The sequence below is a fragment of the Lagopus muta genome, chromosome 12 (assembly GCF_023343835.1).
Source record: "Lagopus muta isolate bLagMut1 chromosome 12, bLagMut1 primary, whole genome shotgun sequence".
Lineage (NCBI taxonomy): Eukaryota > Metazoa > Chordata > Aves > Galliformes > Phasianidae > Lagopus > Lagopus muta.
The window spans coordinates 12,124,411-12,139,544 of record NC_064444.1 but is presented as its reverse complement, the minus strand read 5'-3'; the positions used below and the strand labels follow the sequence as shown (position 1 = coordinate 12,139,544).

The following is a 15,134-nucleotide window of genomic DNA, read 5'->3' as shown; positions in this document are numbered from 1 at the left end:
TACATCCAAATTTTAAGTATGAAGATTTAACACCTATGAAAATCTTGCATATGTATTACAAAATGTAGCTTTTATCTTAAGAATGTCTTTAACTCTCTGGTGTGAGAGTTACTGGTAGTAAAACTGAAAGATCACATACTTACAGCTCAGATGTTCATTGTACATTGAATAGCACAGGGATTGTTGCATGCTGGGAAAAACAAAACAAAATATTATGTAAAAACATTAAGTGCAAGTGTAACTCACATATCAGATAACATAATTAAAAACAACAATAATTGGCAAGGCAAGTTCTCATTATGTCAAGGGCCTTACTCACATCTCAGCTGTTACATGTAATCTACAGCCAAATAAACTGAAGTACTTTTTCCAAGCACTGGAAATCTTACTTAAAACGTCTTGCCTAGTCAATTTCCAGCAACACTGAGATGTATTACTAGATCAAGAAGAAAGCTGGGACTTGTTCAGGAATTTAAACAATTAAAGAAACTGTTAAAAGGCTGGCAGTTTTTTTTTTATAGTAGATTATTATGAATTTTTCCCCAAAACTATCTTTTTATGATTATGAAATATGAATTTGAAATGGCTCAGTTCTCTTGTGAAAAGTCAGCATATACTTGAGATGTCAGTTTTTGCACTATCCACTCTTTGCTCTTCTTTACCAGTTAACAATGTGACAATTCTCCCTTGGATATCCTAAATATAGAAAAGGGTTATTTCCATCCCAAAATTTCTTACCAGTGTTCTCAAGACTTTAATGAATCTCTTTGAAAAGTAAAAGAAAATTCTCTAAACAACAACTTTTGTTTCAAAGTTAATGCTTTGATTCCTTATCCAAACTAATTTTCACAATACCTCTGCTTACAATTTACACTGGTAGAATGTGTTTGTGTTAGGTAAGTTCTGCAGCCCATAAAATTCACCCCAAAGCAATTTTAAATAATAATAACAGAACAAATTCAGCTAAAATATTCTTCTAACATTTTGATGTATTTTCTAACAGCTGTGCCCTGCTACAATAGCAAGCAAATGTCATACTGTTGACTAGGCTTTGGTGTGAGATTCAGCTAACTGAACAAAACTGGGGAAACTAAAGCACATAAGATTAAAAAAAATAATTACTAGAAACTACAAATACTAGTGTGAGATACTGTCCAAAGTCCAGAACCCTCTCTGAGGGTGGCTGGATTCCATGGGTGGTTTAGTGGGAGGTACAGGTTATTGGAAAGGACTTTTAGGAATTAAATCATATAAGGCTGATGACACCTAGTAACCATATCAGTAATAGGACATAAGGCTCAGCTTATCCAAGTAACTGTATCTAAGTAACCCAAATCTGGGTGTGGATTTAGCAAAATTGGACCTATGGGAATAATTAATTAGGGGCAATTGTTTATTTTGGAGGAGTTGAGGATGGAGAAACAGGCGTAAGGGAAGCAAAAATGAGGGCCAGGAAAGTAGAATAGGAATGAGGTACACAAATCATATTACTGATGCTGCCCAGGTACCTGCCAGGCAGCCCTGGGTTTTATCATCAGATGTGGGGCAGGACAGTAGACAAGACAAGACCTCTTGTTCTGACCACATGGTAAGACTCAAACCTGTTTCTCCAGTCAGAAGAACTGGAGCAGGGACAGGCTCCTCTTAACCAGCAAGAGCTGGAGCAACAGTTCTGTTATCACTGCAACTGACTGCATGGGCAGCTGCCCACCACTTCCTAACATGCTCTTTGGTTATTGGATCTTAGAAAGAACATTATTTGGAAGTTTCAGCTTATGTTCTTGAATGGCTTTTTTTTTTTTCTTTTTTCTTTTTTCTTTTTTTTTTCTTCACAGTGGAAAAATGGTAGAAATCAGACATTGTGCATAATATACCAACTGCCTAATCAGATCAAATTTGAAATAAAAGAATATTTAAAGAAAAGACCAAGTAGGCTCCATAGCTTTTAGTGTATGACTGCATTATTCTTCAGGAGTATTTAAACAAAACCCATTACTATTATTATTTAAATTTGATTGTATAGTAGTACTCTTTAAATAGAAGGCAACAGTGCCTACTTACACACTCAAGTGACTAGGAAGAAAGACTATGTTAAACACACAAGATAACTTGATAAATCGTTAGGGAAGGGGTGGGGATATATTTCTTTAACAGTAAGGTAAGGCTGATCTCTCTCTCTCTGATTCTCCAGTGACAAACACAAACAATTCCTATTTGATTTCTAAAGAAGCATAACAAAATGCTTCAACCAAAAGAAAAGAAATTCAACTTGTTCCATATAAAGAATGTATAAGGACCTGAAACACAAACCAAGTGTGAATGATCCCTCTTAGAGCCTGCCTAAAGCCAGATCAATACTTTGCAGAGCTGAGAACTGTGCAATCTATTTAAAGCAAAACCTCATACAGCAACTGCTGCAGTTTTAACATTCCGTCTTTTCATCACAGTGTGTGAGTTTACCTAATCTTAGAAACTATATGAATAAGCTAAGTGAAGGAGAGGAATGATAAAGAAATTGGAACAAACAAACAAAAAAGAACCATACAAAAGACAACAAAGACAATGTACAAGTGCTAGCAAAAAGAAGTGAGGGACATTTCAGCTATGTGCCTAACAAGTTCTGTCAGTACAACTCATGAACAGTTGGTAGAAGCATAGCACCTGCTGGGTTGAGCTAAGTTAGCTCTTCTGATCTCCAGCTGCTGACATTTTGCTTTGTTTTTTAATGCAAAGGCACAAATGCATATTACTCTATGGTATTTTAAATAGCATAGGTACCAATCATACTGATTCTGTTTAGCTTCAGATCTGCAGAGCAAAGTGCTTCCCTACATCCTCATAACTTTTCTTCCTACCTGACTGCCCACTAATAAGAAAATGCCATATGACAAAAATAGTAATTTCTAGAAGCATATAAATCAGTGAATGCAATGCAAAATCACCAGGGCAGGTATGCATGCCAGACAGTTTGTATATTAGCTGACAAGTCTAAATGCAGCCTTGCCAAAATAAAAGATGAATTCAAGTAGTGCAAGACACAGGTAAGCTGAACATTGAAGCCTTACTAGTGTCAGATGTCAGATGCATATGTTAAACCATAGGGTTACTGAAGGCTGTGCAGACAGCCTCTAAAAATACTGAAGAAACTTATCTCTCCTGATGATTTTTTTTTTGTTCTTTCTTTCTGCATGTCTCTGAGCCAGATGATAATTGCAGTTCACGTGGTGGTTGTCCCAGTAGCTGTTTCTGCCCTAACACTTTTCTCCCTCCAATACTAGTCTCCATTTCCCTTTGAAGTCCTTGACTGCCACACCTACAATACCACAGCAAGTATTACCATGATGTACTAAGCCAGGTTATGCCAGCCTTCATAAACATGGTGATGGAATTCAGGGCTCTGTAAATATCAGCCTAATGAGCAGAGAAACCACCAGCAGATGGCTCTTCCCAACTGCAGCCACTGCAGTCACAAGCTGAGGTGAAGAGATGAAGTCGCTCTCAAATGATGAGGAAAGAAGCCTTCAAGTGCTTCAATCTGTTCCCCTCAGGCGAAAGGCCCATTCAAATTTCTGCACCTTAAATACATGAATCATTTCAAAGTACCTTTCCCGCACTTTCACCTGGGCCAAGTCTCTGATCTGCTCCTGGCAGACTTTCCTCAGGGCCCAACACTGCTCACCTCATCCCAGACACGCTCCAGGCATGGCTGCTTGGCTGAGGAGGGCACTGTAGAGAACTGGCCCCGTCCCGCTCCTCTTCCCTCTGCCAAGCACCTGCCTCAGGTTCCAGAGCCTTCCAGCAGTCGCTGCCTGAAGAGGGGCTGATGACCAGGAGTGCAGTATGAGGAAAGGCTGGAGAAGCCACACTCCTGACCAGGTTTGAGGGCCGAGGTTCTAATGAGGCACAAGCAGGACATTTATTTGCCATCTGAAAGCGGTGCCTTGCCGTGGCTTCAGCACCACTCCAGCACAACTCACTTCTCTGCACCACTTCAAGCCTAGCATAGCAACTAGCGCTTTTTTAAGATCCCATAAGCGGAGCAAAACACGAAAAACACAGAGCAGATGGGTACCCGTGTTATTTATAACCACCGAAGCCTCGGTAATACACCCTGAAGAAAAATCGGTTGGTGTTTGAGGTCTGACAGCACGAGGTGCCCTCAGAGACGCGCCCCAGCAGCAAGGCGCAGTCACCTGCGGAAAGGCGGGCGCACAGGCACTGCAACGTCGGGTTCGAAGCGACGCGGGGAACGCCGAAGCCACAGCTCCCACGCGGAACGCTCCACACCTCCGCTCGCTCAGAGCGGGGCAGCCCGCCCGCTCGTCCCTCACAGCCCCTTCCCGCCCCCAGCAGCGCGAGCTCCACGCGGACAGCGCCCCCCGCAGCCCCGCGCGGGAACTGGGTCAGGCGCCCGAAGCGGCCGAGGGGGCGGGGCCGCCAAAGGGCGAAGGGGGGCGGGCTCCTCCCGCGTCGCGGCGCGGTGGCGTCGAGGCGTCTGCGTGTGACGTCGCAGCGGCGTTCGTCCCGCTCCCGGTCTCGCCCTCGCCGCCCCTCGGCCCTCTCCGGCCCGCGCCCGCCGTCCGCTGCTGCCATGGCGAACGTGGCCGACACGAAGCTGTACGATATCCTGGGCGTGCCGCCCGGAGCCTCCGACAACGAGCTCAAGAAGGTGCGGCGGAGGGGCGGCAGCCGGCGCCCGGGGACGGCGGGCGGTAGCGCTGCGGGGCGGGGGTGGATCGGGCGCCGGACGGGGCCTCGCGGGGCAGCGGGCGAGGGCCGGCGGGAGGCGAGCGGGCCGGGGGCGGGCCTCGGGATGGGGCGGTTGCGAGGGGGGGGGGGCACGGCTGGAGGCGGCGGGGCCGCGCCGGGTCTCACCGCGAGGCCTGAGCCCGCGTGCGGGAAGAGAGAGGCGCCCGGTGTCACCTCAGCCCGGCGGGAATGCGCGGGCCGCGCCGAGGGGCCGTTGGAGCCTCGCCTGCGGGCGGGCGGTGGCGGAGCCGGGTAGGCCTCGGGCGGGCCCCGGGCGGCACGGGGGGGCGGGAGCGCCGGGGAGCCGGGCCCTGCCGTGCGGCACGGCGGTCTGAGATCCCCGCCATGGCCGTGGGCGGCCTCCGCCTCCCGCCGCCCTGCGCGCCCGACGGGCGGGGGCTCCTCGGGGGGGGGGGAGCGGCGCAAAGCGGAGCGGGGCTGCGGCCTCCCCATTGTCTGTCCCACGTGTGGGCCCGGCGGGGTTTCGCTTTGCTCGAGTCCGGGCCGGGGGCACCGAAGCGAGGTGATAAAGAGGCAAGGAGAAAACTTGGAGCCGGGTCATCGGTATAACGACGTACCGCAGGCATTTCAGTACGTAGGGTATGAACCGCTTTTCTGTTTTCCCCCCCCAAAAAATTTACCCCCGTTTATGCGGGAGGAAGGAAAATTAACAAGCAAGTTTACTAGCAGTGACCTGCTTCCGCTGATGGGTGGTGCTGCCACAAACAGCCGCGTTACCCAGCATGCACAAGGTAGCTTAATTTGTGCAGGGATAGGCAGTGGCAATGTCGAAATAGTGTTAGTGAAAGGTGGTAGGAGGCTGGCAAACACGGTCAGGCACTATTTTTTCCTTATCAAAGTCTCTTAAAGGTGTTTTCTCGCCTATACGACTGAAGAACTTGCAGCTCTCTTTTACTCTATGACCTCTGCTGTTCTGTATTCGTTGCTATATGTTGCACTTGTCAAGGAATGTACCAACTGCCTTGTAGCACTCAGTTTGTCCCTCTTATCCTCACTGAGAGGCCATGTGGATGCTTCATTAATCTGATATTTTAATATCAGATATGAAAGCAGAGCAAAGAAAAAAAGAAATGGATAATGGTTTTACTGAGAATCAGGAGGAAAACAGCCCTTAACAATGATTAGTTTAACCTGTATTAAAGCTATGGTAGGTGTCCATGTAGCCTTGATTCTGGATCTGTTTCTCATTAATTAAAAAGAGGTTGCTTGCTCTGGGGCCATGAATGATCTTAAGGATTGCTCTAAAATGCTGTGCTGCTATAAGCGAAGACATGAACTCTTCCCTTTAACAGTCACTACACAAAATCCTTTTTAGCTGATATGATATGTAGATTTTCAGTTGAATTTTTCAATTATTTTAGTGCTTAAAATACAAGGAAAAGATGTTTTTATTACAGTTCAAGTTTGTGAAAGGTTAAGCCTTGTTATTGATGGGTAATTTGTACTATGAGACCTATGACTTTTGCTCTTTACTCTTAGTGTATTGTAGAACATTTTGCTTCTTATGTCGATGTTCTGCTTTGTTTTATTAACTTTTTTTTAAGCACAGCATACTTCAAGATAATCAGTAAAGACATGTAACTTAAAATAAAGGAATTTTACCAGGTATAAAGCTCTTCTACAGCTGTAGTTCCAAAGGGAGAATTTAGATGCTCAGCTCTACTCAAATGTCATTTTGAGTCATTTCTATTAACAATCATGGGGCAGACATTGGGAACCAATGAGGTGGGGTCAGGGAGAAGATGCGAGAAATACCCAAATTGTAGAAGAAGTCTTGTTACTGGCTTTGATCCTCTAAGCTAGGAACAAAATGATGGAGTACTGCTAAAGAAAAGGTCATGGTCTTAAGAACTGAAGCACTGGTCAAAAAAGCATATTTAAAAATCTTTGCAGCCATTCTGTCTGCTGTTTTTAACAACGAAGTAGAGATGGTGTAAATTCTGCTCATGTAACTCATACTTAGTTCAGTATGAGATTGAATGTTTCATTATTGGGAGGTAAGAAAAAAAAATTAAATGATTTTTCTTGGATTAGTGACTGATAAAATCGGATGAAAAGCTGAGGCAGCCATTTTGTTCTTAATGTCTTGCTGTGATTGAGGAGACATAGTAAAATCAGAATTATATACCCCATTGATACGTGACTGATATCAAACATTTGTTTTCTCATTTTATCAGGTTTTTCTTTCTCCTTGGAAGGCTACTTGAGTCTCTCAAAAAAGTACAGATGACTCAAAATTGGAACTAATTTTGTATCTCTTTCAACTAGGCTTATAGAAAGCTGGCCAAGGAATACCATCCTGATAAGAATCCAAATGCAGGTGACAAAGTAAGACTTGTTTTGTTTTTATATTTTTTTTTTCATTTAAACTCCTGAAGTTTGCTGTTTCAATAGCATCTAAAGACCTGAAAAAAGTGTTGGGGGCTTGGTGTTACAGATGGTTCAAAAACAGTAAGAACCATGAGAGGGAATAATGCCTTCTCTACTGATTTCCAATCTCAGGGCAAACTTAGTGACAGAATGCAGCAGTTAAGTCAAATTGGTTGAGAAGGCAGTGCTAAAAGAATTGCCTCTTCATCTGCCAGTGTCAGCTGACACTGACATCTAGCTACATATGTATTTGAAAAACATGAATAATCTGTTTTCTGGGCCCATATTTCATGGAAAGTAAAATATGTGAAGATGTGGGGAAAAAGTACTTTTGGAGGGACTTGAAATTGCAGCGTAAAACACACCACATATATGAGAAGTTTGGATCAGATGTACTAATAGTAATTTTAAAAATGTTAATTAAGTTGACTCAGTTGATTATCCCTATCAGAAGTTCTCAAGATTGCTTAGAAGTGAACAGGGATGACTATGTGAAGATAAGCTTTGTTTTGTGGACTGATATGTTAAAATGCATTTTAAAATAGGAGAACAACTGAGCAACTTCTAAAGCACCTGACAAGTCTGACAGTCGATATCGTGTGCGTAACTTGTTTTTGCCTGCTGGCTACTGCAGTAATGTGTGGTTTTGTACCTGTTAGTAAGACTGTCTTGTGCTAGACCCAAAAAGCAAGTCAGTGGATACCTGCAATAAAATGTCGTGTTTGATGGGAAGGCAAGATGTAACACAACGATGCCTCAATCTGCTTTCCTGTCTTACTAGGATGAGGGTGGAGAAGGTTTGTGTTGTGTACCATCCTCATCAGGTTTTCATGCTGGACAGGGAACTGTAGCAAAATTCTCCCTTAGTTAAAGATTATTGTGCACTGATGTGATTCTTTCCTCCTTCTAGTTCAAAGAAATAAGCTTTGCCTATGAAGTATTGTCAAATCCAGAGAAACGTGAGTTATATGATAGATATGGAGAACAGGGCCTTCGAGAAGGTAGTGGTGGAAGCAGTGGAATGGACGATATTTTCTCCCACATCTTTGGTGGTGGATTGTTCAACTTCATGGGTGGTCAGAGTAGAAGTCGTAATGGTAGAAGAAGAGGAGAAGATATGATGCATCCTCTCAAGTAAGTATCATAATGCTGAAATTAATGTAAATTTTCAACTTATCTGTACTCTTCTCTGCTGCTAGTTTATATGTTTGTTGTGCTCCCCAGGTGAGATTATGCAGTCTGCACCTCCTTTTCAGACCTCTGTGTCACGTATAGTCCAGAAGGCAGTTAGCTGGTTTTCAATAAATGGTTAATCATGTAGGTTATCTGATACTTTGATTTGTCTCAATACTAGCCTGTAACTAAGCCTTACTTAACGTCATTTTCTTGGTGTTGCTTCTCAGTTATGTTTGGAAGTTCTAATCTGAAATTGCATTAAATAAACAAGTATTGTGTAATAGCTGAACTCTTTAGGTATTAATGCTCCTGAAAGATTTTAGCTAACTTGCATTCGTAGCTGACTGGAAGTATAAAGTATGTAATTAATGGGAAATTCTTTAAAAAGAAAAAAACCTTCAGAAACAAAACCAAACTGAACATCATGCTCGAATAGCACGTCTGACTGTTCTTCACTTACAGTTAAAACTAATATTACTAATTGCTTTAGTTTTGTTTTTATTTGTAAATGCTAATGCTAGGTAACCTTTTCTAGTTTAATATACTTCAAGTTGAAACTTCTGTCCAATAATGTGAACCTGGGGAAACACTGTTCGTAAGCTTCTCTCACTTTACAGAGGTTATTAGAATTTGCTCGTATATTCAAGGGCATCTAAAAATGAACAAATGTAAAGAACTGTATAGCCTTGGGGACTTGTTAGTGTTGTTCTTTCTGCCTCCTCTCCCTCAGTATCTTGTGTTTTCCAGGGGAAAGTACAGTACAGTAGTAAGTAATCTTCTTATGTATGTATGTATGCTATAAAGGCCTCCAAGATGATCTAGAGAGAGGAGGGCTTCTCACTTGCTTGGTAGAGCCTCTTTGAAAAAGAAAACTAAAAGATCAAATGTGAGTGTGTAGTGAAACATAATGTGCTATGTTAGCTTGCTTCCTGTGGAGCAACCCAACTAACCAATTACATCGTAGCTTTTCTCTTAAGTGATGTTCAGGGCTGTACCTGTATTCATATGTATAGAACAGTTTTTAATGATTCCTTGTAAAAGCACAGTGGTGCTTTTAAAAAAAATCTTGTTTTAACAGCAGATTTAGTCATTATGGAGAACTGTTTTTCTATTACTTGTCCTAGGCAGGTATTTTAATGATGTGGAGAAAGAATATTGTTAAATGATAACACAGGAGAAAATGCTTTATTTTGCAGAGTCTCTTTAGAAGATTTATATAATGGAAAGACAACTAAACTACAACTTAGCAAGAATGTCCTTTGTAGTGCATGTAATGGGTAAGTTCGGTTCTGCTTGCTTTGTTGATGTATGATACAGTGAAGCATCTTCTATGTCAGATCTTCATCAGTATTTAACTTACTGGAGTCTGCTCTCAGACTCAAAATCGTTTATTTGTAATTTCATGGGATTTGAACTACTTGGGGGAGTGTGTGTGTGTGTGTGTGTGTGTGTGTGTGTGTTTGCCAGCAGGGACACCTGACTCATTGGCAGTGCAGTCAGGCATGTTAACCTACTGCTGTAAATATTGTTGTTCATTTCTGAAAGGCTTGGTTTTAATGCAACTGGTGCTTTCTATTCTAGTCAAGGAGGGAAGGCTGGAGCTGTTCAGAAATGTAATGCTTGTCGGGGTAGAGGTGTACGTATCATGATCAGACAGCTGGCTCCTGGAATGGTTCAGCAGATGCAGTCTGTGTGCTCTGACTGCAATGGAGAAGGTAGGTTGGCTCTTTCATATTCCTCATTGCACTTATAAATATGTAATAAAAATATATAAATATTTATCTTGTGTGTTTGGGAGAACTGCTGCATAGCTTCTCTCATAGTGAATTGCATCTCATCTAGGAAAGCTTTTCCTCTATGTTGTCATGTTGTCAGATAGGTGTCTGGACCCAGTATGGAGAAGTCATTTTACTTAGAGCAGAAGCAAGGCTTCTGGAATGCTGAAAGATGACCTGGAAGCTTAACAATAGGGATTAATTGTGGTGTTTTGTTCTTTTTTTAATTTGTGTTACGTGGTGGTGGTTTTGTTTCTTAAAGACTTAGATGTGGATTTTACTTGTTGCTATTACTCTTCCATTGAAGAGACCAATATTTTTTGGGGGGGAGGAGGGATTAGAAGTTTTTGGTGTTGGTGTTTTGTTCTTTTTTTTTTTTTTACTGTCTTAGTCTCCAAGGACAGGTTTAGGTTAAAACTAAAAACCTAAAGTTGGACTTAAAAGAAAAAAAATACTAAGATACCCTTTGCTGACTTTGTTGTTTTATCATCACATGATATGTACTACACGTGAATCCTTTCTGAATCTTCTGCAGTTTGCAGAGTAGTAATGCAGCCTTGTAGATAGCTTTGCTTTTGACAGTACCTGACATTAAAAAGCTGTATTTCATTGAAATATTTTACAAATGATGTTTCTTAACATCTTGTTTCACAATTCAAATACATAGTTTCAGTTGGGTAGGACAGAGAATTTAAGTTGCTCTGTATAATTACCCTTCAGTTTGCTGGAAAAAGTACTTGCATTGCTAAAGATGACAAACAGTATGAAAAACTATTCACTGTCAGGATAGTATAGGAGTGGAATCTTATGTGCCAGGCAGTTGTAGATAATTTCTGTGGGACACCATTTATTGCTCTTGTATGAAGCTGATTTGATCAGCTGTCTTGGTATGTGAGGCTCTCTCTAGTTTTACTGACTGCATTTATGTAGTACTTAAGGGCTGCAGTAGAATGCTGCAGAATGGGGCTGTTAGCAGCTTTCACTGTTGTTAATAGAACAGAACTAAGCTTCTCAAATTCAGTGAAGTAGTTTGAAATTGGTATTGTGACTTTTAAGGAAGAGTGGATGCTGCCACTCCCTCCTTTACAGTGATTATCCTGCAACATAACGAAGAATTTTAAAGTAGTTTGTTTTATTTTAAAGAGAAGTTGAATGGTAAGGATACTGGAGTTGAGTTTGGACCTAAGGAACAATGCAAGCTGCAAACCTCACCTTTTGTTTTGCCTTCTGTGTCCAAAATCTTTTGAAGATTTGTGATAAGATTGCTTGGAAGCTTTTATATATATCTTTGTGTTCCCTTTTTGTTCTTTCTTTCCCTTTTCCCAAGTACAGTAAGTAGAGTCTGGTTTTCTTCTTGTGATGGACGTGTAAAGCAACACCTAAATAACTAGTTCTGTTGCGTATGTTGTTCAACTTACTTTAAAATAGCTTTCTTTCCCTTTCAGAATTGTGTACAATTATGTGTTAATCTCTGAACTTGTGTCTTCAGGTGAAGTAATTAATGAAAAAGACCGCTGTAAAAAATGTGAAGGGAAAAAGGTGATCAAAGAGGTAAAAATACTTGAAGTCCATGTAGACAAAGGCATGAAACATGGGCAAAGAATTACATTCAGTGGAGAAGCAGATCAGGCTCCAGGTGTGGAACCAGGTGATATTGTCCTGTTACTCCAAGAAAAGGAGAATGAGGTAATACCTTTAAGTTTATATTTTAAATGCCATTTGATACAATCTTTTAATATTTAAGTGATGTAAATGGCTGTATTCATGTAATTGCATGTCTGGAAGAGATGATGAATAGCCTTTAGTAATTCTATAGCAGGTAATATGGCTTTATTTGTGAGCTTTTATTTGCAAGTGAGGACCAGAGGACATGTGGATTTTGGTGTTTCTTCATGCTAGTGAACATTAATCTTCTCAAGTAAGCTCACAATGACTTTGCTAGATTTAGTCACTGTGCAGAGCTGTTCAAGACATTAACTTCAATCTACATTGCTTGTGGCACAAACAGTGCAAAGTGTTGATTTTATTAATGTCTTGTGACATCACAGGAAACTCCTACTAGGCTGCAGAGATGGTGCTTTCTGTGTCCACTATTGTCAGGCTCTGGAAATTTAACACAGAATGCTGATAGTATAACTACATCATTTAACCAAGCACTAGGAAACAAGATTGCTTTATACTAGCTTGGTTAATTCTTATTGTATTCTAGTGTGTACATATTGCACTTCTGAATTAAACATTGCAAATGACCTTTTTCTGTCCTAGACCTCTGCTAAGGGAAAGTTGGGATGACTTTTTTAATGTTTTGTTTGAAAAAGCCCAGTTATTACTATGAAGGGATAAGATAAACTTTGTGATTTACTCTGAAGGAGGAAATCATTAAATGGACTAAAAAAAGCATTCTGTTGCCTCAAAGAACTGAGGTACAAATTTCTAAGTTATTATCAGCTTTAACTATTTGAAAATTCGTAAGCTTTTCAGTGCTGTGGACAGCTATTCTATTGAGACCTATGTGTAGTTTATGCATTCTTCTATAATACTGGGTGAAACACAGCATCACAGTTACTTGGTTCGTTGTTTTTGGTAATGAGAACACTGTACACGTACAAAACAGATGTGCATAAAACCATGAAAGTTCATATGGTAGATTCCATTTCTATCTTAGTCTTCTAATGAGCTGTATTTGGTTTTACAGCATTAACTATTCTGAAAAATACTGAAACCTTGTGTCCTAGTGAGTAGAACTAGACTGATATTCAGTCAAGCTTTTTGTGTTCTTAAAATCTCCCTTGAGGTGGGAAAGGAGGTGGAGGAGGTAATGCTTTTGGCAGCCTACTGGTGGACAAACTCGTGTATTCCCATTAAAAATCCAAAGTGGTGTGGCTTAAAGATCTCTTAAGATAGCTGTGGACTAATTGATCAGAACCCTGTGCTCCATAGGTAGCTAGCTGATGGAGATATCAGCCACTACAATAAATGTTGAGAAATGAAAATGTGGTGGGTTTTTTGGTTGTTTTTTTTTTTTTTTTTTTTTTTTTTTTTTTTTGTACCATGGTGTAGGGGAAGCAGTGTCAAACAATCCTGAATTTTTTGTTTATAGCCTAATTTTTGTAAAAGGTCTTGGGGTAAAGGAGTACTGCTGCTTTACGGGCTGCCTTTTTATGTAATTTGAACCTTTTGTCTTAGGATGTCGTGAGGTGTTTGTAAGGTGCACGCTTCCACAGTGTGTTAAGTAATGTCTTGTAGTTTTAGGAACAACAGTAAACTCTAAATAATCAGTCTTGTGAGGATATGATTGTAGTGCTAGAAAAGATACCTCCAGTTTTCTGTTTTCAGGTGTTCCAAAGGGATGGGAATGATTTGCATATGACGCACAAGATAGGACTTGTTGAAGCACTGTGTGGATTCCAGTTCACATTTAAGCACCTTGATGGGCGTCAAATTGTGGTTAAATATCCTCCTGGAAAAGTAATTGAACCAGGTAAGTGTGAGGAGATAAGGACTCCTTTGACTGTGCTTTTGTTGTTCTTGAATATCTAATTCCATTCTTGTTTTGCTTTTACCTGAGCCCAGACTGGAGAATTGGGTGGGGCAGGACTGTTTCTGAAGCAGCATTCTGCAGATTGGTTTCTTACCCTTACAGGTTGTGTCCGTGTAGTCAGAGGTGAAGGAATGCCACAGTATCGCAATCCTTTTGAGAAGGGGGATCTTTACATTAAATTTGACGTTCAGTTTCCTGAAAATAACTGGATTAGCCCAGAGAAGCTTTCAGTAAGTAGTCTTTCGAGCATAAATTTGGTAGTTTTATTGGACAGTGCATGCAAGGTGCTTGTGCATTAGCCCCCTGTGCTTGCTTTGTAATCTGTAAATGTTAATAAATTGTTCTATTAATACTGTTCATAGCATATTACTTGAAATATGAATTGAGATTTAGGTTTCTGGAACCTGTTTTTAAAAGCGGTGTTGATTTTTGGGTAGATGAGAAGAGAAAGAAGAATCTATGACCATGTGATAAGTCTTGAGAGTGCAACTGTAATTACTGATTGGACACTGGTTGATAATGTGTGGAGCTTTTTCTTTTTTTTTTAATTTGTTTTCCAGTTATTGCAGATACTTTGGTTACTCTTAAATGAGTTATGCACTTCAGAGCTTACACTAGTTTAGGCTTCCAAACCAAACTTGCTCCAAGGAGTCTTGATGCTGTGGGGAAGTCATGACTTTATTTAGAAGTTGGAGATGTGGTACTGAATGCGCTTCTTTCTTTGGGGCAGGAACTTGAAGATCTTCTGCCTGCTAGACCAGAATTTCCTAATGTAATTGGTGATGCAGAAGAGGTAGATCTTCAGGAATTTGATACCACTCGTGGTTCAGGTGGTGGCCAGAGACGTGAAGCTTATAATGATAGTTCTGATGAAGAAAGCAGCCATCATGGACCTGGGGTACAGTGTGCCCATCAGTAAACATTTGTCTAAAAAGTTGCACAAGGATTTTCTTTGAAATTTTGCCTGACTTGTTTTCAACAATCCAACTGGATTGTATAAGTAATCCAGATGAACCAATGGACATCTATTGCTGTATGTGTAACTTTTAAATTGGTCTATAGTATCTACAGAGTGTAATTTAAACTAACCACAAAGCTTACATCTTCATTTTGACTGTGTAGCAGAATAAAGCACTTGAAAGGAAGACGAGACTCCTTTTCACATGGGTTTTAAGTTTGTCCTCGTATCTGTGCTTGATTTTTACCAGTTTTGTGTAGATTTTAAGTTTCATATTTTAAATTCAAATTCTACATTGTAAAGTTTGTGTACAATTTGTCCTGAGGCTTGGTATTTGGCTGCACCTGCATAAGCTGCTACAAGTAGAATAAAGAATTTCATAGCCTGTATCTGTCATCTAGATGCATGGTAAATGGGCTTTGCACATAATGGGTTTAGAGCTGACTGGGAACAATGGAAGACTAAATTAGAAGTGGTTGTAAGTTTTTTCTACCATCTTGTGAACGGTTTCTGAAATAAATAAAAGCAGTTGGTGTATAATATA

The 15,134-nt window shown here is 40.8% G+C and overlaps 1 protein-coding gene across 1 annotated transcript; it reads left to right on the top strand.

Annotated features, from left to right (window-relative positions):
• Nucleotides 1–4,479: 4,479 nt before the first annotated feature.
• Nucleotides 4,480–15,134, top strand: DNAJA2 (DnaJ heat shock protein family (Hsp40) member A2). The gene is made up of 9 exons (XM_048958761.1): nt 4,480–4,669; nt 7,039–7,098; nt 8,051–8,274; nt 9,513–9,593; nt 9,898–10,031; nt 11,581–11,777; nt 13,428–13,572; nt 13,735–13,862; nt 14,363–15,134. The coding sequence occupies exons 1-9, from the start codon at nt 4,592–4,594 to the stop codon at nt 14,549–14,551; spliced, it is 1,236 nt and encodes a 411-aa protein (XP_048814718.1). The 5' UTR covers nt 4,480–4,591; the 3' UTR covers nt 14,552–15,134.

Coding starts and splice junctions, on each gene's coding strand:
- DNAJA2 (XM_048958761.1), top strand. CDS start 4,592: ATGGCGAACGTGGCCGACACGAAGCTGTACGATATCCTGGGCGTGCCG. Junction 9,594..9,897: donor CTTTGTAGTGCATGTAATGG/GTAAGTTCGGTT, acceptor TTTCTATTCTAG/TCAAGGAGGGAAGGCTGGAG. Junction 10,032..11,580: donor CTCTGACTGCAATGGAGAAG/GTAGGTTGGCTC, acceptor TTGTGTCTTCAG/GTGAAGTAATTAATGAAAAA.